Source organism: Salvelinus sp. IW2-2015, linkage group LG22 (assembly GCF_002910315.2).
Source record: "Salvelinus sp. IW2-2015 linkage group LG22, ASM291031v2, whole genome shotgun sequence".
Taxonomy (NCBI): domain Eukaryota; kingdom Metazoa; phylum Chordata; class Actinopteri; order Salmoniformes; family Salmonidae; genus Salvelinus; species Salvelinus sp. IW2-2015.
In genome coordinates, this window is record NC_036862.1 from 25,619,300 (window position 1) to 25,642,451 (window position 23,152).

The 23,152-nt window shown below is 43.3% G+C and overlaps 1 protein-coding gene across 1 annotated transcript; it reads right to left on the reverse strand.

Annotated features, from left to right (window-relative positions):
* Nucleotides 1-134: 134 nt before the first annotated feature.
* Nucleotides 135-23,036, reverse strand: LOC111982599 (transmembrane protease serine 5). The gene is made up of 13 exons (XM_024014191.2): nucleotides 22,905-23,036; nucleotides 21,444-21,594; nucleotides 20,831-20,917; nucleotides 20,413-20,526; nucleotides 4,247-4,382; nucleotides 3,894-4,007; nucleotides 3,740-3,783; nucleotides 2,075-2,237; nucleotides 1,688-1,872; nucleotides 1,403-1,501; nucleotides 1,113-1,255; nucleotides 586-738; nucleotides 135-444 (listed from the first exon to the last, which is right to left on the reverse strand). The coding sequence occupies exons 1-13, from the start codon at nucleotides 22,905-22,907 to the stop codon at nucleotides 436-438; spliced, it is 1,401 nt and encodes a 466-aa protein (XP_023869959.1). The 5' UTR covers nucleotides 22,908-23,036; the 3' UTR covers nucleotides 135-435.
* Between the last annotated feature and the right edge of the window lie 116 nt (nucleotides 23,037-23,152).

Below are 23,152 nucleotides of genomic sequence, written 5' to 3' on the forward strand. Positions count from 1 at the left end.
AGATGAGAGGGGTGCATGCACGCCCTCTTCTGACAGGAGAGAGGTGCTACTACTTTGCACTCAACGGTGAACAGTGTCTGCATCCTTCAGACACGATGGCCCAGACACATAAACCTCTTTCATCACACCAGAGTAAACAATGGACATGTTTAATTATGAAGCATAATTTATTTTCATTACAAGACAAATATATGATATAAATATGTTCTCATTCAGGTGCTAAAAATAAAATGTATGACAAACACATAGTATAAAATTATTTCCTAAATAATGTATGCATTTCTGCAATAAACATGGCCATTATAAGGAGGTAAAATGACAGATATAGTACAGGAGGAAGAATGTCAGGAGCATCTTATGTTTCAGTTTGCTCTAGGCCTGTTCTGGTCATACATGAGTCTCCCTGATCATCCATTGTCTTATTCCTCTTCCTCCTCAGTAGCTCTGGGGATGGATAAACAAATGTAACATACAGTATTATGCAATTTCAGGAGGAGAAAAAGAAGTGCACAGCTGATGTGTTCCTGATATGTAAAAAAAAATCAACACGTAGACCTATGCAACAAAGAGTTCGTTTAAGGTTACCTCAATCATGTCGTAGATCCAGCCGAGGAACTCGGCCACCTTGGTGTAGACTCCGGGGTGGTTGGGCTCAGCGCAGCCTGTACCCCAGCTCACCACGCCCACCAGTCTCCATACATTGTCAATTTGACAGACCAGAGGACCCCCACTGTCCCCCTGGGAAGAGGACAGGAGCAGATACACACTGCTGTCAATCACACTGGTTACCAGACCACCACACTGATTGCTAGGGGTTGAGATATTGTTAAGTCACAGTGATTTAGGGATTATGGGTTGGGATATTGTGAAATACTGAAACCTGAGCTCAAGTGAATTTGATCGGTTGGACCTTGAATAAAGCTGGTGTGCCCGCATGCCTAATGAGCTTTGTCTTTGATAATTCAGAACAGTAATGGTGAGACCTGGGGGAAAATATTCTCATTATCAAGAACCAATTCTACTTTTGTAAGAAACAACTCTCTGACCTTTGGTAAATCTCTTCATAAAACAAGCCACAGGAGGAAGAACTCAGTTATGTTTTATGAACTAACCTGACATGCGTCCACTTTGCCCTCGGTGTATCCAGCACAGAGCATGCGGGGGGTGATCTCTCCATTGTACATGCAGGAACTGTTGCATTTCTTGGTGCTTATCAGTGGAACCGGAGCTTCTTTTAGCGTGGCAGGGATGAGAACTGTCAAAGAAAGTCAAACTAATGTAAATATACCTCTTATTTTTAGGACTTGACTGACTTTGTGCTATGAAAAAAACATTGAACCATTGATAGAGATACATGAAATTCTTCTATTTAAGTTATATTATTCATTTAACATAGTCATACCATCATCCGGTTGAGTGTAGCCCCAGCCAGAGATCCAGCACTGTGTTCCTCCTGGAAGATCACGCTCGTACTGTGGCAGACAAATAGGCCTGATGGTATCTAAAAAATACAATTTAAGAGAATATTAAGAATATTAGAAAACAGTGTAGGTGGATTTTGAAGTTAATTTCAGTAATATTGGAACATGGTTTGGAACTGATTGCTGTAAGAATATAGTTGAGTGTTCCCATCAGCCAAAGGACTATGTGGTGCATTCAAAACAGAAGCAATCAAGTTCCCTGTCACCTGAGAAATTCAGTGGGGTTCGCAGTTTCATCAGAGCAATGTCATTGTCGTGGCTCCTGGGATTGTAGTTCTTGTTGTAGAGGATCTTTTCCACTGCATATCCAATGTACTGAGCCATTTTAGCTGAACTGCGTGTGACAATACCAGCGTAGACCACCCAACTGGACACCTGTGGTAGCCTATAGCTGGAATGTGAAAAAAAGAGATGAAGCAATTTATATCGGATAGATGGCTCTCCAATTCTCAATTGCATAAAATATAACTGACTTTGCGCAAAATAAAGTGAGAGCTATTACTGTCCCTAGTCATCACTACACTGTCATGAGTCAGTGACCTTTGACCTCAAACATCTAACCTCTTATCCCAAGGGGTCCTTGGGGGTCTTACTTGTGCACACAGTGGGCTGCGGTGACCACCCATTGGCTGGTGATGATGGTGCCTCCACAGGTGTGTCGGTTGCTGTAGTAGAGACTGACTTGCCAGGGCCACCTTCCCAAGGTAGCCTCCACTCCCCCAATTATCCTGGGCAGCTTAGCACGCGTCCCACACTCTACACAGGCACAGGAAACAAACATGAAGGCATTTTTTTAATTATATTTATTTATTTAAACTTTATTTAACTAGGCAAGTCAGTTAAGGACAAATTCTTATTTACAATGACGGCCTACCAAAAGGCAAAAGGCCTCCTGCAGGGACGGGGGCTGGGATTAAAAATTAAAAATAAATTAAATAAAAATATAGGACAAAACACACATCACGACAAGAGAGACAACACAACACTACATAAAGAGAGACCTAAGACAACAATATAGCATGGCAGCAACACATGACAACACAGCATGGTAGCAACACAACATGACAACAACAGCAACACAATATGGCAGCAGTACAGGGTACAAACATTATTGGACACAGACAACAGCACAAAGAGTAATAAGATAGAGACAACAATACATCACACAAAGCAGCCACAACTGTCAGTAAGAGTGTCCATGATTGAGTCTTCGTATGAAGAGATTGAGATAAAACTGCCCAGTTTGAGTGTTTGTTGCAGCTCGTCCAGTCCCTAGCTGCAGCGAACTGAAAAGATGAGCGACCCAGGGATGGGGACCTTTGGGGACCTTTAACAAAATGTGATTGGCAGAATGGGTGTTGTATGTAGCGGATGAGAGCTGCAGTAGATATCTCAGATAGGGGGAGTGAGGCCTAAGAGGGTTTTATAAATAAGCATCAACCAGTGGGTCTTGCGACGGGTATACAGAGATGACCAGTTTACAGAAGAGTATAGAGTGCAGTGATGTGTCCTATAAGGAGCGGCAAATCTGATGGCCGAATGGTAAAGAACATCTTTTACCCAGATCACTTTACATACATTGTATTGAGATAACTCATCACCCTACAGTATATACTGAGTGTACAAAACATTAGGAGCAGCTTTTTAATATTGATTTGGACCCCCTTTTGCCCTCAGAACAGCCTCAATTCGTCAGGGCATGGACTCGAAAGTGGCGAAAGCTTTCCACAGGGATCCTGACCCATGTTGACTCCAATGCTTCCCTCTGTTGTGTCAAGTTGCCTGGATGTCCTTTGGGTGGTGGACCATTCTTGATACACACGGGAAACTGTTGAAAAACCCAGCAGTGTTGCAGTTCTTGACATGCTCAAACCCGTGCGCCTCGTACCTACTACCATACCCTGTTCAAAGGCATTTAAATATTTTGTCTTGCCCGTTCACCCACATACACAATCCATGTCTCAATTGTCTCAAGGCTTAAAAATCCTTCTTCAACCTGTCTCCTCCTCTTCATCTACACTGATTGAACTGGATTTAACAAGTGACATCAATAAGGGATTATAGCCTTCACCAGGATTCACCTGGTCATTCTATGTCATGGAAAGAGAAGGTGTTCCTACCAATGTGTAGCACTATGAAGTCATGACTGAGAGGTCATATGAAGGTCATTGGGTCCTACCGGTGTGTGAGATGCACAAATGTACAATGTAGTTAATCCACTATTATGTTAGTGTTGTTAGTACCCTGCAGAAACTTACCAAAACATTTCAAAGCTATAACCTTCCCTGTGACGCAACTCCCCCTAAATAAAAACAAATAGGTACATTAGAAAACCTTGATAACTTTGTTGTAGCACATCCATTCTTTCTGCATCATTAGGTAATGTATTATCTCCTCAGACAGCTGCCGTACCTTAACTGCCATATATTTTCCAGGCTGCTCTTGTGTTCGGAGGTAATCTGTATAAAGCCATCTGTGTAGTTTGGTCCAATGTCGGTTAAGTTCACCCCTTTTTGCTTGGTCAGTCTGGAAAGAAAATAAATCAGTTATATCTTCTATAAAAGCAGGCAAGATGGGAGTGTCCCTTTTAAAAAGTAATGTCTGATCTATGGGGCATAAAGGCAAGCCTATAAACGAGGTATTAACAGAGCATTAAATAATCCATCATTAACTGGGAGCAATCAGCCTTATGGTTAGGTGAATGGCCTAGTATGTTCCCAAGATGCTTGGGCTTTGTAGTAAGAAAGTGGTCTTAGTAGACTAGCCTTAGATATCCCAGCTGGCGGCAGACCAAGGTCCCCAGGGAAGAGTTCCATCTCTCATAGCACACAGGCAGCCAGGTGGGAACCTTCTCTAACTGGATCTCCAAGAGAGAGTTCTCCGAGCTGATTCTGTAAAACACTGAACCTGATTGATAGAAAATAATCCCTCCAGAGACCAACTAGATCAACAGTAATGAACTGTGGTCTTGTTTGAGAGGGAAATGTTAAGCAGCTTATATCCAATAAATAATGTAGTCAATATAAACAGATCATTATTTCAGGTTTTGATGTCGGTCGATAGACAGTCTCCGCTCCTCTCCACTGACTGTGACCATGTAGAAGTTGTTAAAGAATGTATTAATTAACATATGTACTGTTATAAAGACAATTATAGCTGTTATATAAACACATGGTTTAAATTACACAGCTCCAATCCAGATGTGTTGGTCATTACTGACATGCTGACCACACCGCTCGCATCGCGTGCCTGAGCGTTGCAAAATAAATTAAAACATACATGTTATTCAATTATTGCACCCACACTGCTCGTGCGCGCCAACGAGCGTCTGTGTTGCCAAGGGCTAACATGCTGACCACACCGCTAATGTGGCGAGCGTTGCAAAATACATTTAAACATTTAAACAAACATTATTCAATTATTGCACCCACACTGCCGTCCGCGCCAACGAGTGTCTGCGTTGCCAAGGGCTAAAATAGAAGTCAGTTCTATTTGTGACACTGATCATGGTGCAAGTCCTGCCTCTCCCATCTCCTCATTGGTTTATAGAAGCAGATACCCACTTGCCATCTCCTTATTGGTTATACCCACCGGGGGTGATTGAAAGATGAAGTGAGTTTGGTTGGTCATCATGGTAACTATGAAAGTTAGATGCCAATCGCCATATAAAGTCTAAAGAAGAAAAAGCCTGAAAGGAGGAGAGATAACTAGAAATGATTCAATTGACCGTTTTATGTGTGGATTAATTGTCGGAGTAGAGGACCTTTTGCATTTGGGGTAAAATAACAATTCAACGTTTATATCCCAGGACAAATTAGCTAGCAACAGCAAGCTAGCTATATAGGGCACATTAGCTAGCAACTGCAAGCTAGCTAGCTAAATTGCCATAAATGTTTAATGCTTTTCGACCTGTCCCCAAATTCATATAATTGGTTCAGAGTTTGTTTTTATATTTTAACCTGCGTGTCATGATCGTGTTTGGTGTGGGGGGACAAAATCAATTTGCGCACGATGGCGCACAATAGCGCACGCGCACAGCCGGTTTGGGTACGGTGTGAGACGTGGTTTTAAGGAAGAGTATTTTGAATACTGATGTTAAGCTTTCTGGTTATAACCTTTTCGGCAAGACAGCTCTTCTTAGGGTGCGGGAGTGGCAATCTTTACCAAGGATCACCTTCAGTGCTCGGTTGTCTCCACCAAGTCTGTCCCCAAACAATTTGATTTGCTGGTTTTAAGCATTAAACTTTCAAATAGCTCTTTGTTGACTGTTGCTGGGTGCTTTTGTCCTCCATCAGCACCGGCCTGTACCCTACCTGCCCTAAGCTCTCTCCTGGCCCCTTACACTAAGTCTGAATTTGTCCTGCTAGGTTACCTAAACTGGGACATGCTTATAACACCTGACCAAGTCCTAAAGCAATGGGACTCCCTAAATCTTTCTCAAGATTATTACCAATCCCACAAGGTATGACTCCAAACACCCAGAAAAGGCTACTCTCCTCGATGTCATCCTCACAAATAATCCTGATAGGTATCAGTCTGGTGTTTTCTGTAATGACCCTAGTGATCACTGTTTTACAGCCTGTGTTCGTAATGGCTGCTCAGTGAAACAACCTTTCCTGATTTGTCATAGACGCTTGCTAAAACTTCAATGAGCAAGCCTTCCTTCATGAACTGGCCTCTGTAAAATGGTATAGAATCAGCTTGATCCCCTCTGTCGAAGACACTTGGACCTTCTTTTAATATTTTTAGTGGTATTGTTAACGAACACGCCACCATAAAGAAAATGAGAATTAAAAACAGGTTCAGCCCCTGGTTCGACAGTGATCTTGCCGAGTTACTCCACCTCAAGAATTGCATTTGGCGAAAGGCTCGGCACACGCGTACTCAGGCTGACTGGCTATCATTCAGGCAAATGAGAAATAAGTGCACTCAGGCTATCCTGAAGGAGAAAGTTAGTTACTTTAACCCTTGTGTTGTCTTTAGGGTAATAAATGACCCGCCACTATGTTTAACAGCAGAGAAAACCCCCTAAATTATATTTTTTCAATTTGAAATTTGATGACTTTTCCTATAGTGACCCCAACATTAGAAAAAGTGAAACATCACCTTTGTTCATATTTCCATGAAAGCTGTACACCACCAGGGTACAAAGATTGTCTTTGGGTCATTTTTGACCCGACAGTTATAAAATAATTTACACACCACATAAACCACACACACACACACAATGAGAAATTGAGATTATGTGTGCTACTGATTGATCTCAGACAAACAAACATTTTCTTGTGCATGTACAGCATCTCCCCTCCACGACCCCACACATGACCCAAGTTCACAGACAAAATAAAAACAATTTCAGACAAAATAAAAATGTATTGAAACCATTGTTTACTAATGGGGAATGCAGTCAGAGGCTATAAAGGATCTGCAGATGGCAGTTCCCCCAGTTCTCTCTTTGCTGAAGCCATGAGTGCACGTTTCAGTGCACTCATGGCACTGAAAAAAAAGAGATCTACGTTTAAACAAACAAACGTTACCCTTGCCTTTTTTTACTCCAATCGGTTTTTCATTTTCTATACATTATTCAAATGAACTATATGTACGCGGCGTTAAACCGCGTACATCTACAGGTCGTAGATCAGATTTTTTCAGATGTCCAGGAGGAACAAGAGAACAATGATTTAGAAGAGGAGGAGGTATCTGAAGAAGAAGATGGGGAAGAATATAACCCAGAGCACGATGCATCAACTTCAGATGAATAAGAAATCCCCCAAGCTGAAAGAGAGACATTTTTGTCAAAGAACAGCAAAATAACATGGTCCTTGTCACCATATGTCAACCAGGACAGGATGGCAGTGCAAAATGTCATAATGATTACCCCAGGGCCCACAAGACATGCAGTTGCCCATGCTCAGGACATCGCCTCAACATTCTACATGTTCATCACACCAGCCATCGAAAAAATCATCCTGGAGATGACAAATTTGGTGGGTTTCCGTAAATATGGAGACAACTGGAAAAGGATGGATGAGATTGACCTGCGTGCCTACATATGACTGCTAATCTTAGCGGGTGTGTATAGGTCCCGAGGCGAGGCTAAATGTAGTCTCTGGGTTGCAGAGAGTGGAAGGGCAATTTTCCGTACCACAATGCCACTGAAAGTCTTTCACACTTTCTCAAGAATGCTACGATTTGATAACCCTGAGTCAAGACCTGCAAGACGTGTGAGAGACAAACTGGCGGCCATAAGAGAGGTCTGGGAGAAGTGGGTGGAGCATCTACCATACCTCTACAACCCTGGGCCTGAAATAACAGTGGATGAGCAACTGGTTCCATTCAGAGGTACATTTTTATTTTAATATCTGTAATGTAAGTGATTTTCAATTTTAATTGTATTATGTATTGCTGTAAGATCACTGATTTCTGTGATTGTTTTCTGTGACACTGATACTAATTACTGATAGTAATCTCTTTTGTCAAAAGGTCGCTGTCCTTTCCGGCAGTATATGCCCAGCAAACCAGCAAAGTATGGCATCAAGATATGGGTGGCCTGTGACGCACAATCCAGCTACGCTCGGAAGATGCAAGTCTACACGGGGAAGCCGACCAGTGGAGGCCCGGAGAAGAACCAGGGGATGCGGGTTGTGCTTGATGTGACAGATGGACTGAGGGGGCACAATGTCACATGTGACAATTTCTTCACCTCTTATGAACTCAGCCAGCAGCTCCTGCAGAGGAAGATCACCATGGTTGGCACAGTTTGAAAAAACGAGCCTGAGCTCCCCCCTGCACTCCTCGGAACAAGGGGGAGAGAGGCCTTCTCATCAACGTTTGCCTACACCCTCACCACCACTCTAGTTTCTTACCTCCCAAAGAGGAACAAGAATGTGGTCCTCCTGAGCACACTGCACAAAATGGCTGAGATCAGTGATTGTGAGGACAGGAAGCCAGCCATCATCCTAGACTAAAACCACAGCAAAGGAGGCGTGGACAACCTGGACAAAATGATTGGAACTGACAGCTGCAGGAGGATGACTGCCCACTGGCACCTGGTCATTTTCCATAACATCATTGATATGTCCTCATACACTGCCTTCGTGATATGGAACAAGGTCAACCCTACCTGGATGCCAGATAAGCGGAACAAGAGGAGGGTGTTCCTGGAGCAGCTGGGAAAGGCGCTTGTAACCCCACACATTCAAAGAAGGGAGCGCCTTCTTCCGCACAGCAGCCACTGCAGCGCTTGTGAAAGCTGTTCAGGGGACTGAATCTTGTCCTGATCCACCTGAGGCTGCAGCTGGGGCAAGCAAGAGGAGGAGATGCCAATTCTGCCCCCCAAAGAAGGACTGTAAAACAAATACTATGTGCTGCACATGTGAGACAATACATCTGCAACGTCCATGCACACACACTTGCATACTGTCCTACATGTGATAATTAGAGTGATTTGTTTTGATCTATTATCTTATTTTATTCTATTTATTGTTGTTGTTTATACATCTTGTGGTGGGGCAATAGTTTTAAAAAAATGGGAGAAGATTAGTATTTGGTAGTTGAATTCCTCATTGTACAGTATATAAGAAATATATCACTATTTGCCAAAAAAGTTCCAGACTGTTTATTGTTTCCCTCAATAAAATGCATTCAAAACTACTTTCTGCACATTTCTGCTACTTTCTTAGCTATACAAGTGCTATCGCTTGCTGAAAAAATGATGTTTACACCTATGCAGTATCTTTAGCAATAATATAAACCTATACTTTAGTAAAGAAAACAATTATGACAGGGTGTGTTGTCAATTAAACACGAGTGGTGTCCACTGATTAAATGCAATCTTTTTGGCATTGTGAAGAGGGGAAATGCAGGTATTCACAAAGTTTGTGAAGAATGACAGAGTTTTTCTTAATGCAAACTAGAGTTTGTCTCCTGACCCCTCCTGTCTCAGCCTCCCGATTTTTGCTGCAGTAGTTTGTGTGGCGGGGGCAGTCAGTTTGTATATATCTGGAGTACTTCTCCTGTCTTATCCGGTGTCCTGTGTGAACTTAAGTATGCTCTCTCTAATTCTCTCTTCTCTCTTTCTTTCTCTCTCTCGGAGAACCTGAGCCCTAGGACCATGCCTCAGGACTATCTGGCATGATGACTCCTGCTGTCCCCAGTCCACCTGGCCATGCTGCTGCTCCAGTTTAAACTGTTCTGCCTGCGGGCTATGGAACCCTGACCTGTTTCACCGGACGTGCTACCTGTCCCAGACCTGCTGTTTTCAACTCTCTAGAGACCGCAGAGCGGTGAGATACTCCTTATGATCGGCTGTGAAAAGCCAAACTGACATTTACTCCTGAGGTGCTGACTGCTGCACCCTCGACAACATACTGCTATTATTATTATTGAACCATGCTGGTCATTTATGAACATTTGAACATCTTGGCCATGTTCTGTTTATAATCTCCACCCGGCACAGCCAGAAGAGGACTGGCCACCCCTCATAGCCTTGGTCCTCTCTAGGTTTCTTCCTAGGTTTTGGCCTTTCTAGGGAGTTTTTCCTAGCCACCGTGCTTCTACACCTGCATTGCTTGCTGTTTGGGGTTTAGCTGGGTTTCTGTACAGCACTTTGAGATATCAGCTGATGTAAGAAGGGCTATATAAATACATTTGATTTGATGATTTGATTTGGGTTTAAAATTAAATTAAGATGCTTTATTGTAGGGATACGTGAAGGCGGGTAATTTTACCCTTAGACAAGGGGAGTATGCAAATGTTAAGACTACACAAGGGAAATTTAAGGAGCAGTTCTCTCTCTGTGGGTCTAACCCCAAGAAGTTCTGTAAAACGGTTAAAGACCTGGAGAATAAACCCTCCTCCTCACAGCTGCCCATGTCCCTTAATGTTAATGATGTGGTTGTTACTGACAAGAAGCACATGGCTGAGCTCTTTAATCACCATTTCATTAAGTCGGGATTCCTATTTGACTCAGCCATGCCTCCTTTCCCGTCCAACATTTCCTCATCTCCCACCCCTTCTAATGCGACTATCCCCGATGCTTCTCCCTCTTTTCCCCCTGCCCCACTACAAAGTTTCTCCCTGCAGGCAGTCACTGAGTCCCAGGTGCTAAAGGAGCTCCTTAAACTTAAAAAATCTGGGTCAGATGGTTTAGACGCTTTCTTCTTCAAGGTTGCTGCCCCTATCATCGCCAAGCCTATCTCCAACCTTCTTAACCTGTCTCTCCTTTCTGGGGAGGTTCCCATTGCTTGGAAGGCAGCCACGGTTCATCCTTTATTTAAAGGGGGAGATAAAGCTGATTCTAACTGTTATAGGCCTATTTCTATTTTGCCCTGTTTATCAAAAGTGTTGGAAAAACTTGACTGGCTGGCTTTCTTGAAAAAATCAACTGACTGGCTTTCTTGATGTCTATAGTATTCTCTCAGGTATGCAATTTGGTTTCCGCTCAGGTTATGGATGTGTCACTGCAACCTTAAAGGTCCTCAATGATGTCACCATTACCCTTGATTCTAAGCAATATTGTGCTGCTATTTTTTATTAACTTCTTGTGGCTGCAGGGGCAGTATTGAGTAGCTTGGATGAAAGGTGCACAGAGGTGCCCAGAGTAAACGGCCTGCTCCTCAGTCATAGTTGCTAATATATGCATATTATAGTAGTATTGGATAGAAAACACTCGGAAGTTTCTAAAACTGTTTGAATTATGTCTGTGAGTATAACAGAACCCATATGGCAGGCAAAAACCTGAGAAAAAAATCCAAACAGGAAGTGGAAATGATTAGGCTGGTCGATTTTCAACCAAGATCCCATTGAAATCACAGCGAGATATGAATAAGTTTTCACTTCCTACGGCTTCCACTAGATGTCAACAGTCTGTAGAACTTTGTCTGATGCCTCTGCTGTGAAGGGGGGGGCGAATGAGTGAGGAATTAGTCAAGTCTGCCATGACCTGACCATGCTTTCACCATGCGCGTTCACATAAGAGGGAGCTCTGTTCCATCGCTCATCTGAAGTCAATGTAATTCTCCGGTTGGAACGTTATTCAAGATTTATGTAAACAACATTCTAAAGATTGATTCAATACATCGTTTGACATGTTTCTACTGACTGTTACTGAACTTTTGGACATAAAGTTTTTTTGAAATCTGACACAGCGGTTGCATTGAGGAGAGGTATATCTATAATTCCATGTGTATAACTTGTATTATCATCTACATTTATGATGAGTATTTCTGTTGAAACGATGTGGCTATGCAAAATCACTGGATGTTTTTGGAACTAGTGAATGTAACGCGCCAATGTAAACTCAGATTTTTTTATATAAATATGAACTTTATCAAACAAAACATACATGTATTGTGCAACATGAAGTCCTATGAGTGTCATCTGATGAAGATCATTAAAGGTTAGTGATTAATTTTATCTCTATTTGTGCTTTTTGTGACTCCTGTCTTTGGCTGGAAAAATGGCTGTGCTTATTGTGGTTTGGTGTGACCTAACATAATCGTTTGTGGTGCTTTCGCTGAAAAACATATTTTAAATCGGACACTTTGGTGGGATTAACAACAAGATTACCTTTAAAATGGTATAAGACACATGTATGTCTGAGGAATTTTAATTATGAGATTTCTGTTTTTTGATGCGCCCTGCACTTTCACTGGCTGTTGTTATATCGATCCCGTTAGCGGGATTGCAGCCCTTTAACGTGGCCAAAGCGTTCCATTCTTGTGGCGCCGGCTAAGGAGTATTGGTGTCTCTGAGGGGTCTTTGGCCTGGTTTGCCTTTTCTCAATATAGGGGTGCTGTTTCAACGTTACCGTTCCCAAATTAAACTGCCTCGTACTCAATTCTTGCTCGTACCAATATGCATATTATATTACTATTGGATAGAAAACACTCTCTAGTTCTAAAACCGTTTGAATTATTTCTCTGAGTGAAACAGAACTCGTTTGGCAGCGAAATTCCTGACAGGTACTGCAAAATCTGAAAATGTAGACTCTGTTCTAGGATCAGTTTAAAACTCTGTATGTATCCTATGGGTCGACATGAACTGCACGCGCCTTCCCCTGGATGTCAGTAACCAATGAGAATTGGAATGGAGTTTCTAGGCAGATCTGAGACCTTATAAAAGCCCATGGCATGGGGGGTGCACTCTTTTCAACCTTCGTCATGACGCAAAGAAGGACCTCAGGATGGCATTCTCAAAAGCTCAAGTTATAGGCCTTAGAATATCCGGCTCTGATTTTATTCGATATAGGTGTAGAAACATCATAACGAAGTTATTTTAAACCGAGTTATATCAGTTTATGTGAGTATATTGCGATTTTCGGAATTTCCTTTGTATGTGCGTTTTGAAGATTTGGGCATGTCTGCGCCACATAGCTAATGTTTGCTGCTATTTCCAAAGTTGAAGAGGACGTTTTACAACCGAGCACGATTCTTTTGGACAAAGGACAACTTGCCCAAGATTCTGATGGAAGCTCTTCAAAAGTAAGAGCTATTTATGATGTTAATCCGTATTTCTGTGGAAAAATGTAAAATGATTTGTCCGCCATTAATTTCGGCACTGGTCTGGCTGTAATGCACACTGTATGTCTAGTAACGTTAATTTTAAAAATCTAACATAGCGGTTGCATTAATAACTAATGCATCTTTCATTTGCTGTCCAACCTGTATTTTTTAGTCAAGTTTACGATTAGTTATCGATTAGATTAGGTGCCTCTTCAAGATGGCGCCGGCCAGAATGCCTGAAATGTTGCTACTGATCACATTGTATAACCACGATTTGTGCTGCTAAATATGCACATTTTCGAACAAAACCTATATGCATTGTGTAATATGATGTTACAGGACTGTCATCTGATGAAGTTTATCAAGTTAGTCAAAAATTATATATCTTTTTGCTGGATTGTTACGATCGCTAACCTTTGTGCTTGGTAAACTGCTTGTGTTCTGGTTATTGTGGTAAGCTAATATAATGCTTATTGTGTTTTCGCTGTAAAACACTTAAAAAATCTGAAATATTGGCTGGATTCACAAGATGTTGGTCTTTCATTTGCTGTACGCTGTGTATTTTTCAGAAATGTTTTATGATGCGTATTTCGGTATTTGACGTTGGTCTCTGTAATTATTCTGGCTGCATCGACGCTATTTCAGATTGCAGCTGCAATGTAGAACTGTGATTTATACCTGAAATATGCACATTTTTCGAACAAAACATATGCTATACAATAAATATGTTATCAGACTGTCATCTGATGAAGTTTTTTCTTGTTTTAGTGACTATTTATATCTTTATTTGGTCGAATTTGTGAACGCTACCTATGCAGTAAGAAAATGGTGGAGAGAAAAAAGTTGAGTCTTTTGCTATCGTGGTTAGCTAATAGAAATACATATTGTGTCTTCCCTGTAAAACATTTTAAAAATCAGAAATGATGGCTGGATTCACAAGATCTGTATCTTTCATCTGGTGTCTTGGACTTGTGATTTCATGATATTTAGATGCTAGTATTTACTTGTGGCGCTATGCTAGGCTATGCTAGTCAGCTTTTTTACTGATGGGGGTGCTCCCGGATCCGGGATGAGTACCAAGTAAAAGTTAACTACCTCTCTCAAAAAGTGCAGTGTATAAAGTCAGAAAATCTTCTGTCTCAGCCACTGCCCGTCACCAAGGGAGTACCCCAAGGCTCGATCCTAGGCCCCACACTTTTCTCAATTTACATCAACAACATAGCTCAGGCAGTAGGAAGCTCTCTCATCCATTTATATGCAGATGATACAGTCTTATACTCAGCTGGTCCCTCCCTGGATTTTGTGAAGAATTCCCCTCTTCCCACAGGTGTTATTACTACCTCTGAGGGTTTAGAGCTTGAGGAAGTCACCTCATATAAGTACTTGGGAGTATGGCTAGGTGGTGCAGTGTCGTTCTCTCAGCACATATCAAAGCTGCAGGCTAAAGTTAAATCTAGACTTGGTTTCCTCTATCGTAATCACTCTTCTTTCACCCCAGCTGCCAAACTAACCCTGATTCAGATGACCATCCTACCCATGCTAGATTACGGAGACATCATTTATAGATCGGCAGGTAAGGGTGCTTTCGAGCGGCTAGGTGTTCTTTACCATTCGGCCATCAGATTTGCCACCAATGCTCCTTATAGGACACGTCACTGCACTCTATACTCTTCTGTAAACTGGTCATCTCTGTATACCCGTTGCAAGACCCACTGGTTGATGCTTATTTATAAAACCCTCTTAGGCCTCACTGCCCCTATCTGAGATATCTACTGCAGCTCTCATTCTCTACGTACAACATCCATTCTGCCAATCACATTTTGTTAAAGGTCCCCAAAGCACACACATCCCTGGGTCGCTCATCTTTTCAGTTCGCTGCAGCTAGCGACTGGACGAGCTGTAACAAACATTCAAACTGGGCAGTTTTATCTCAATCTCTTCATTCGAAGACTCAATCATGGACACTCTTACTGACAGTTGTGGCTGCTTTGTGTGATGTGTTGTCTCTATCTGATTACTCTTTGTGCTGTTGTCTGTGTCCAATAATGTTTGTACCCTGTGCTGCTGCCATATTGTGTTGCTGTTGTTGTCATGTTGTGTTGCTACCATGTTGTTGTCATATTGTGTTGCTACCATGTTGTTGTCATGTTGTGTTGCTACCATGCTGTGTTGTCATGTGTTGCTGCCATGCTATATTGTTGTCTTAGGTCTCTCTTTATGTAGTGTTGTGTTGTCTCTCTTGTCGTGATGTGTGTTTTGTCCTATATTTTTATTTAATTTATTTGTTATTTTTAATCCCAGCCCCCGTCCCTGCAGGAGGCCTTTTGCCTTTTGGTAGGCCGTCATTGTAAATAAGAATTTGTTCTTAACTGACTTGCCTAGTTAAATAAAGGTTGAATGAAATAAATACAATTTAAAAAACCATAAAAATACTAGGAAGGGCTTTCTGCCTGACCAATCAAGTGCGTCCCAAATCATACCCTACAGTGCCTTCATAAAGTATTCATACCCCCTTGACTTATTACACATTTTGTTGTGTTACAGCCTGAATTGCAAATGATTTTTTTTTAAATCGCACCCATCCACACACAATACCCCATAATTACAAAGTGAAAACATGTTTTTTGAAATGTTAGCACATTTACTGAAAATGTAATTCATAAATATCTAATTTACATAAGTATTCCCACCCCTGAGTCAATACTTTATAGAAGCACCTTTGGCAGCGATTACAGCTGTGAGTCTTTCTGGGCAAATCTTTAAGAGCTTTCCACGGCTGGATTGTGCTACATTTGCCCATTATTCTTTTCAAAATTCTTCAAGTAGATTAAAGTCAAAACTGTAACTCGGCCACTCAGGAACACTTACTGTCTTCTTTCTAAGCAACTACAGTGTAGTTGTGGCCTTGTGTTTTAGGTTATTGTCCTGCTGAAAGGTGAATTAATCTCCCAGTGTCTGGTGGAAAGCAGACTGAACCAGGTTTTCCTCTAGGAGTTTTGCCTGTGCTCAACGCCATTCCATTTATTTTCTATCCTGAAAAACTTAATGATTCCCATAACATGATGCAGCCACCAAAATATGGAGAGTGGCACTCAGTAATGTGTGGTATTGGATTTGTACCGAACATAACTATAAGGGCACAAGGCGAGACCCAGATGCAGATACGGGAGGCAGATGGTTTGAGTCTTTGATATTTATTATAATCCAAATGGGTAGGCAAGAGAATGGTCGTGGACAGGTAAAAAGTCAAAACCAGTTCAGAGTCCAGGAGGTACAGAGTGGCAGGCAGGCTCAAGGTCAAGGCAGGCGGATACAGAGTCCAGAAACAAGCAATGGTCAAAGCCGGGAGGACTAGCAAAAGGAGAATAGAAAAAGCAGGAGCACGGGAAAAACATGCTAGTTGACTTGAACATACAAGACGAGCTGGCACAGAGAGACAGGAAACACAGGGATAAATACACCGGGGGAAATAAGCGACACCTGGAGGGGGTGGAGACAGTCACAAGGACATGTAAAACAGATCAGGGCGTGACTGTACCCCCCCCTCCCCTCTCTAGGGATGCCACCTGGCGTCCTACCTGGGCGCATACCTGGCTGACCGGGGTGTCGGCGGTGAAAATCGGCGATGAGGGCCGGGTCCAGGATGTCTTTAGCAGGAACCCAGCACCTCTCCTCAGGGCCATAACCCGCCCAGTCAACCAGGTACTGGAAATCCCTGCCCCGTGGTTGAACCTTCAGGAGGCGTCTCACCGTATACGCTGGCTTGCCATCAATGACACAGGAGGGAGGGATGGGCCTAGAAACAGAAGACAGAGGACTGTGAGACAAGGGCTTAATTCTGGACACTTGAAAAGTAGGGTGAACACGGAGGGTATGCGGCAACAGCAGACGGACAGCAGTGGGACTGATGACTCTAGGAATGGGGAAAGGACCAATGAAACGAGGGGAAAGTTTATGGGAGTCTACCCGGAGGGGTAGGTCCCGAGTGGACAACCATACCCTTTGCCCGACAGCGAGGAGCCAGAGTCCGGTGGCGGTCCGCTTGTCGACGATACCTGGAGGGGGTCTTGAGAAGAGTCACCCAAGCTCTTTTCCAGGTACGCCGACAGCGGCGGACAAACATCTGGGCTGAAGGTATGTTGACCTCAACTTCTTGCTCTGGGAAGAGCGGGGGCTGATACCGCATGGAGCATTCGAAGGGGGATAGTGCTGTAGCCGAGCAGGGGAGAATGTTCCTGGCATATTCCACCCAGACCAGTTGCTGACTCCAGGTGGTGGGGTTACTGGCAACAAGACACCGGAGTGCCGTCTCCATATCCTGATTGGCTCACACCGACTGGTCGTTAGATTGGGGATGAAACCCAGAGGACAGGCTGGCTGATGACCCGATAAGAGTGCAGAACGCCTTCCAGAATTGGGACGAAAACTGAGGACCCCAGTCCTAGACAATGTCAACCGGGAGTCCATAGATTTGGAAGACGTGCTTTACCATAAGCTGGGCCGTCTCCTTGGCTGAAGGTAACTTCGGAAGAGGGATGAAATGGGCGGCCTTGGAGAATCTGTCAACTACTGTCAGGATGGTGGTGTTGCCATCTGACGGAGGAATCCCAGTGACAAAATCCAGGAAAATATGGGACCAGGGGCGAAGAGGGACAGGGAGTGGCTGTAGGAGGCCAGACGGAGCTTGCCGCGGAGTCTTGCTTTGCGCGCACACCATGCATGCGGCAATGAAGGCCGAGACATCAGGAACCATGGTGGGCCACCAGAAGCATTGACGGAGGAAAGCCAGAGTTCGACGAGTACCAGGATGACAGGTAAGCCTGGAGGAGTGAGCCCCTTCCAGGACCTGAGACTGGACTGAATCAGGAATAAACAGCCGGTTAGCTTTGGTTGACGCGCTTGGCAGTGCGGAGGTATTCTAAATTCTTATGATGCGTCCATACCAGAAATGGATGTTCCGCTCCTTCCAGCCAGTGTCTCCACTCCTCCAGAACCATCTTAACAGCTAGGAGTTATCGGTTCCCAACATCCTAGTTCCTCTCTGCAGAGTTGAGACCATGGGACATGAAGGCACAGGGATGAAGCTTTTGGTCCTGGACGGATCGCTGAGAAAGAACGGCCCTACTCCCACGTCGGAAGGATGGCAGCAGTAGTAAATTGTTGCTTTAGATCCCCAAAAGCCTTGTCCGCTGCTGGAGACTATATGAATGGTACCTTGGGAGAGGTGAGTGCAGAGAGGGGAACCGCCAGGTTGCTGTAGCCCCGAATGAAACGGCGGTAGAAATGTGCAAATCCCAGAAATCGTTGTAGCTGCACCCTGGATGTGGGCTGGGGCCAATCCAGCACCGTGCTCACCTTCTTGGCATCCATCTGAACATTCCCCTCAACAATAATTTATCCCAGAAAGGAGATAGTGGAGCAGTGGAACTCACACTTCTCAGCCTTTACAAACAACTGATTCTCCAGGAGGCGCTGAAGGACCTGTCGAACATGGAGAATGTGTTCCTGGGCAGAACGAGAGAAAACCAGGATGTCGTCGAGGTAGACAAAAACAAAACGTTTCAACATGTCCCGGAGGACATCGTTGACCAGGGCACTATGAGTAGCTGGTTATGCCATCCAAACTGCATAACCAGGTACTCATAGTGTCCACTGGCAGTGATGAAAGCTGTCTTCCACTCGTCTCGTAGGCGTATCCGCACAAGGTGGTAGGCATTTCGAAGGTCCAGTTTGGAAAGGATAGTAGCCCCCTAGAGAGGTTCAAAAGCTGAGGAGAGGAGTGGTAGAGGGTACCGATTATTAATCATAATGTCATTGAGGCCCCGGTAATCAATACATGGACGCAGGGTCTTGTCATTCTTCCCCATAAAGAAGAATCCTGCACCGGCAGGAGAGGCAGAAGGGCGAATGCTCCCAACAACCAGTGAGTCCTCGATGTACTCCTCCATGGCCTTGGTCTCAGGACCAGACAGAGAATATAGCTGGCCTCGAGGCGGTGTGGTGCCTGGAAGGAGGTCAATAGCACAATCGTAAGGACGATGTGGAGGAAGGGAGGTAGCACGGGCCTTGCTGAAAACCTCCAGGAGGTCATGATACTCTGAACCAAGAGATCCAAGAACGTACTTAACCCTGGAGGCAGATGTTTCGGAGAAGGCTGTGCCTGGCAGTGTGAATGGCAGAACGAGCTCCAACCCAGGATGGAACCACTAGTCCAGTCATTATCTGGGTTGTGCTTCTGGAGCCAAGAAAAACCCAAAACAGGTATGTGAGGAGTCTCAATGAGGAGGAGCTGAATTGACTCACTGTGATTTCCAGATACCAGCATATTAATGGGAACTGTGCTGTGCGTGACTCTACCAGTGGAGCGGTCTAGTCTAGTGCCCTGGCATCCATGGGAACAGAGAGGAGTTGAGTTGGGATACTTAGTTCTGATACCAGGGTAGCATCCATGAAACTCTCATCTGCCCCAGAGTCAATAAGCTCCCGGAGAGACTTAGACTGGTCTCCCAACAGCAAGCTCACATAAAGGAGTTTAGGTAATGGGACAGAGGGTTCCCAGTCAGACTCACCAGAGTACTTGTACCTACTAAGGCTTCAGGTCTCTTTACTGGGCAGGTGGCTATATAATGCCCTACAGCTCCACAATGCAGACAACAATTGGAGCTTAGCCTGCAGGAACGTTAATCCCTGAGCGGTTTCCTTCTTCTCCGGCAACTGATTTAGGAAGGACACCTGTATCTTTGTAGTGACTGGGTGTATTGATACACCATCCAAAGCCTAATTAATAACTCCAACATGCTCAAAGGGATATTCAATGTCTGCTATTTAATTTTTACCCATCTACAAATATGTGCCCTTCTTTCGCGGCATTGAAAAACCTCCCTGGTCTTTGTCTTTGTGGTATCTCTGTTTGAAATTTACTGCTCGACTGAGGGACACGTGTGTGGAGTATAGAGATGGCGTAGTCATTCAAAAATCATTTGAAACACTATTATAGCACACAGAGTGAGTCCATGCAACTTATTATGTGACTTGTTAAGCACATTTTACTCGTGAACTTATTTAGGCTAGCCATAACAAAGGTGTTGAATACATATTTACTCAAGACATTTCAGCTTTTATTTGTAATAAACATATTTTTTTGAAAAACATAATTCTATTTTGATTTTATGGGCTATTGTGTGCAGGCCAGTGACAAAAACAATCTACATTTAATCCATTTTAAATTCAGGCTGTAACACAAAAAACGGTGGAAAAAGTAAAGGGGTGTGAATACTTTCTGAAGGCGCTGTATACCTTATTTAGTGCACTACTTTTGACTGGAGCTTATGGGGCACTACATAGGAACACGCTGTTATTTGGGACATAGACAATCACACAGCCAAGATGACATCTCTGTGGTGAGTGAGGGGCTGAGAGGCACATACCTTTCCTGGGGTCAGCCACAGAGATGTCCTCAGTCACGTTACAGAAGGACGTCTCCTTGGTGTCCCCTAGCCCTGCTGGACTCTGGGAAGAGGTAGGCCTCAACAACAACCTGACTGTGGGAGGGGAAACAACAACATGCAGAGTGAATTATAGTCGTAGTGGATGTGAAACAGATGATCTTAATCTAGCTCTGTCATTGTGTGAGACATGATTATCATGCATAGTTAATCAGCTATAACAGACTCATTGTAAAATATTGAAATACAGTGTTCTATATTCTGACATGTCGGGCTACTTCTGTCGGGCTACTTTTTTCATCCACCACAGCAAGGAATCTGTATTGCACAAACATTAGAACATTGAACATGTCATCATTCTCTTCACACTCCATGATTTGACACTTGAAGGATGTCTCACCTAGGAACCACACTCCGACTGCTAAGCCTCCCAGAAGTCCTACTGCACACACAGCAGCCAGTACTCTCACCAGTCTATTGGCTGACACTGGAGAACAACTGAATTAGACACTGATAAGATATCAATTGGCCTAGGTATACTGATAAAAGGCATGTTAGCTGTCTGTCACACTGACATAGAGTGGAAGAGATAGCGACACAGCATGTAACAGCCATTACACAGTCTACAACTTGCACACAACTAAGGATGTGAACAAAGCATACCACATGTAGGGAACTTGACCAGTGACAAAGATGAAGGCTTAACATTTCACAGGCAGTGTCATAATCAACTGATTTACAGTATATAAAGTCTGCATGGCAGCTGTGAGGGGTAGATGTTTACTGTACAACTTTAACTTAAGACAATGAGATACTAAAGTACTAAAGCTTAATGCTGCTATATTCTCTAATTAGATTAGACTATATAGTGTAACAGTATAACTTTACAATAAAAAGTTAAACTGTTACAATAGCATGCCTTGTTTGTGTACTAATTGGATAATGTTGTCAACTAATGATAGCCTGTGGTTTCAGCCCTATTAGACAGTGCACCACCCAGGCATTGACCTTACTGTGGTTTGTAGAGTGGATTCCTCTCAGCCAGGCATGGCAGCTCTGACTCTGAGCTACTCGGGCCTCTCCCACTCCTGTCTTCTCTGGGTGTAAAGAATGACTGACAGCCACAGGATTCTCAATCACAGATAATGTATCTCCATCAAGATTCTGCAACAGATGTGATGAATGCAACACACACTATTCTTATCAGTCTTCTGGAACACTGGATATGAAGATAACCTATTCTTCTTGGCTGACTACCCCTCCCCTTCTACACACACGGACGCCTCCTTATTCATCCCCTTTATCAAACAGATTTAATTAGGATGACTGTGAAACAAGAGATCTCCTTATACACATCTAGATGTGTATAAGAGACAGTCCTTATTCATCCCCTTTATCAAACAGATTTAATTAGGATGACTGTGAAACAAGAGATCTCCGGAGGGTTTGTCCAGGTGTATGGAATTTGAATGGCAGGTATGTAAAGGTGCGTAGATAATGTCACAGGTGTCCAGGTGTGTGAACTGAAGCACAATGTATCATTCATAGCCATGTGTGAGAATCCCAGCCAATGTGTCAGACTTGTGCTGCAGACATATGGATTTGGGGCTCCCGAGTGGTGCAGCGGTCTAAGGTACTGCATCTCAGTGCAAGAAACGTCACTACAGACCCTGGTTAGATTCCAGGCTGTATCACAACCGGCCGTGATTGGGAGTTCTATAGGGCGGCGCACAATTGGCCCAGCGTCGTCTGGGTTAGGGTTTGGCCTGGAAAGGCTATCGTTGTAAATAAGGATTTGTTCTTAACTGACTTGCCTAGTTAAATAAAATAAATAAATACAATTTACTCTACACAGTACCAGACCTATGCAGCAGGTATTTCACATGCAGGTGAATCAGACTACCTACAATTGTTTTCTATTGCAAGACATAATTAAAACCAAAAATGTCAAATACTACAGGGAATTTCTAGCTCATGCAATGAGATATTGTAGGAAAATAGGATGGCATTATATATTTACAAATCCCATCTAAAAACCATCTACTCCAACATGATGCTTAAACATTGTAATTTACCCATATAATCAACAGCTGTTTTTAACCCAAAGCATGCACTGTATGCATATATTTCTCTTTAAGTTATCCTCTAGCTGTCTAGCAGATAATACATTACATTAGTAAAAAGTACACAATGTACATGTACCTGAAATACATTATGAGGATTGACAATAGATTATTAAAAACCATTAATAAATCATCATAGTTGTTGTTAAACAACATGCACGACAGCTAGTACATGTACAGTAAATAGACAGAGGCATTATGAAACAACATCTGTTGTCAGTGACGTTGACACTCAATGAGTGAGTCGATAGCCTAAAGACAGAGGGCAACAGAGAAGGTATCAAGGTGATAATGAAAGTAAATAGGGGTAAAGAGAGAGACATAGATATATAGATATGCCTGGAGTCTTACCATGTTTCCCTTGTATGTTCTGTTGTCCAGAGGAGAGTGTGGTAGTGGGCTCTTCAGCGTTCATCTGTAGGCCTGTGTTAGGTTAGAGACAGAGATGCGCTCCGCTCGCAGCTGGTCGACTATTTGCCATTTCACAGAATGCAACTCTGGATTTTCCCTTCACAAAGAGACAGTGAGGTCAGCAATGGTTCTGCGCTGTTGAATGAACCTGTTGTTTTGCCAAGGAGGTCATGGGGCCTATGGAGGCA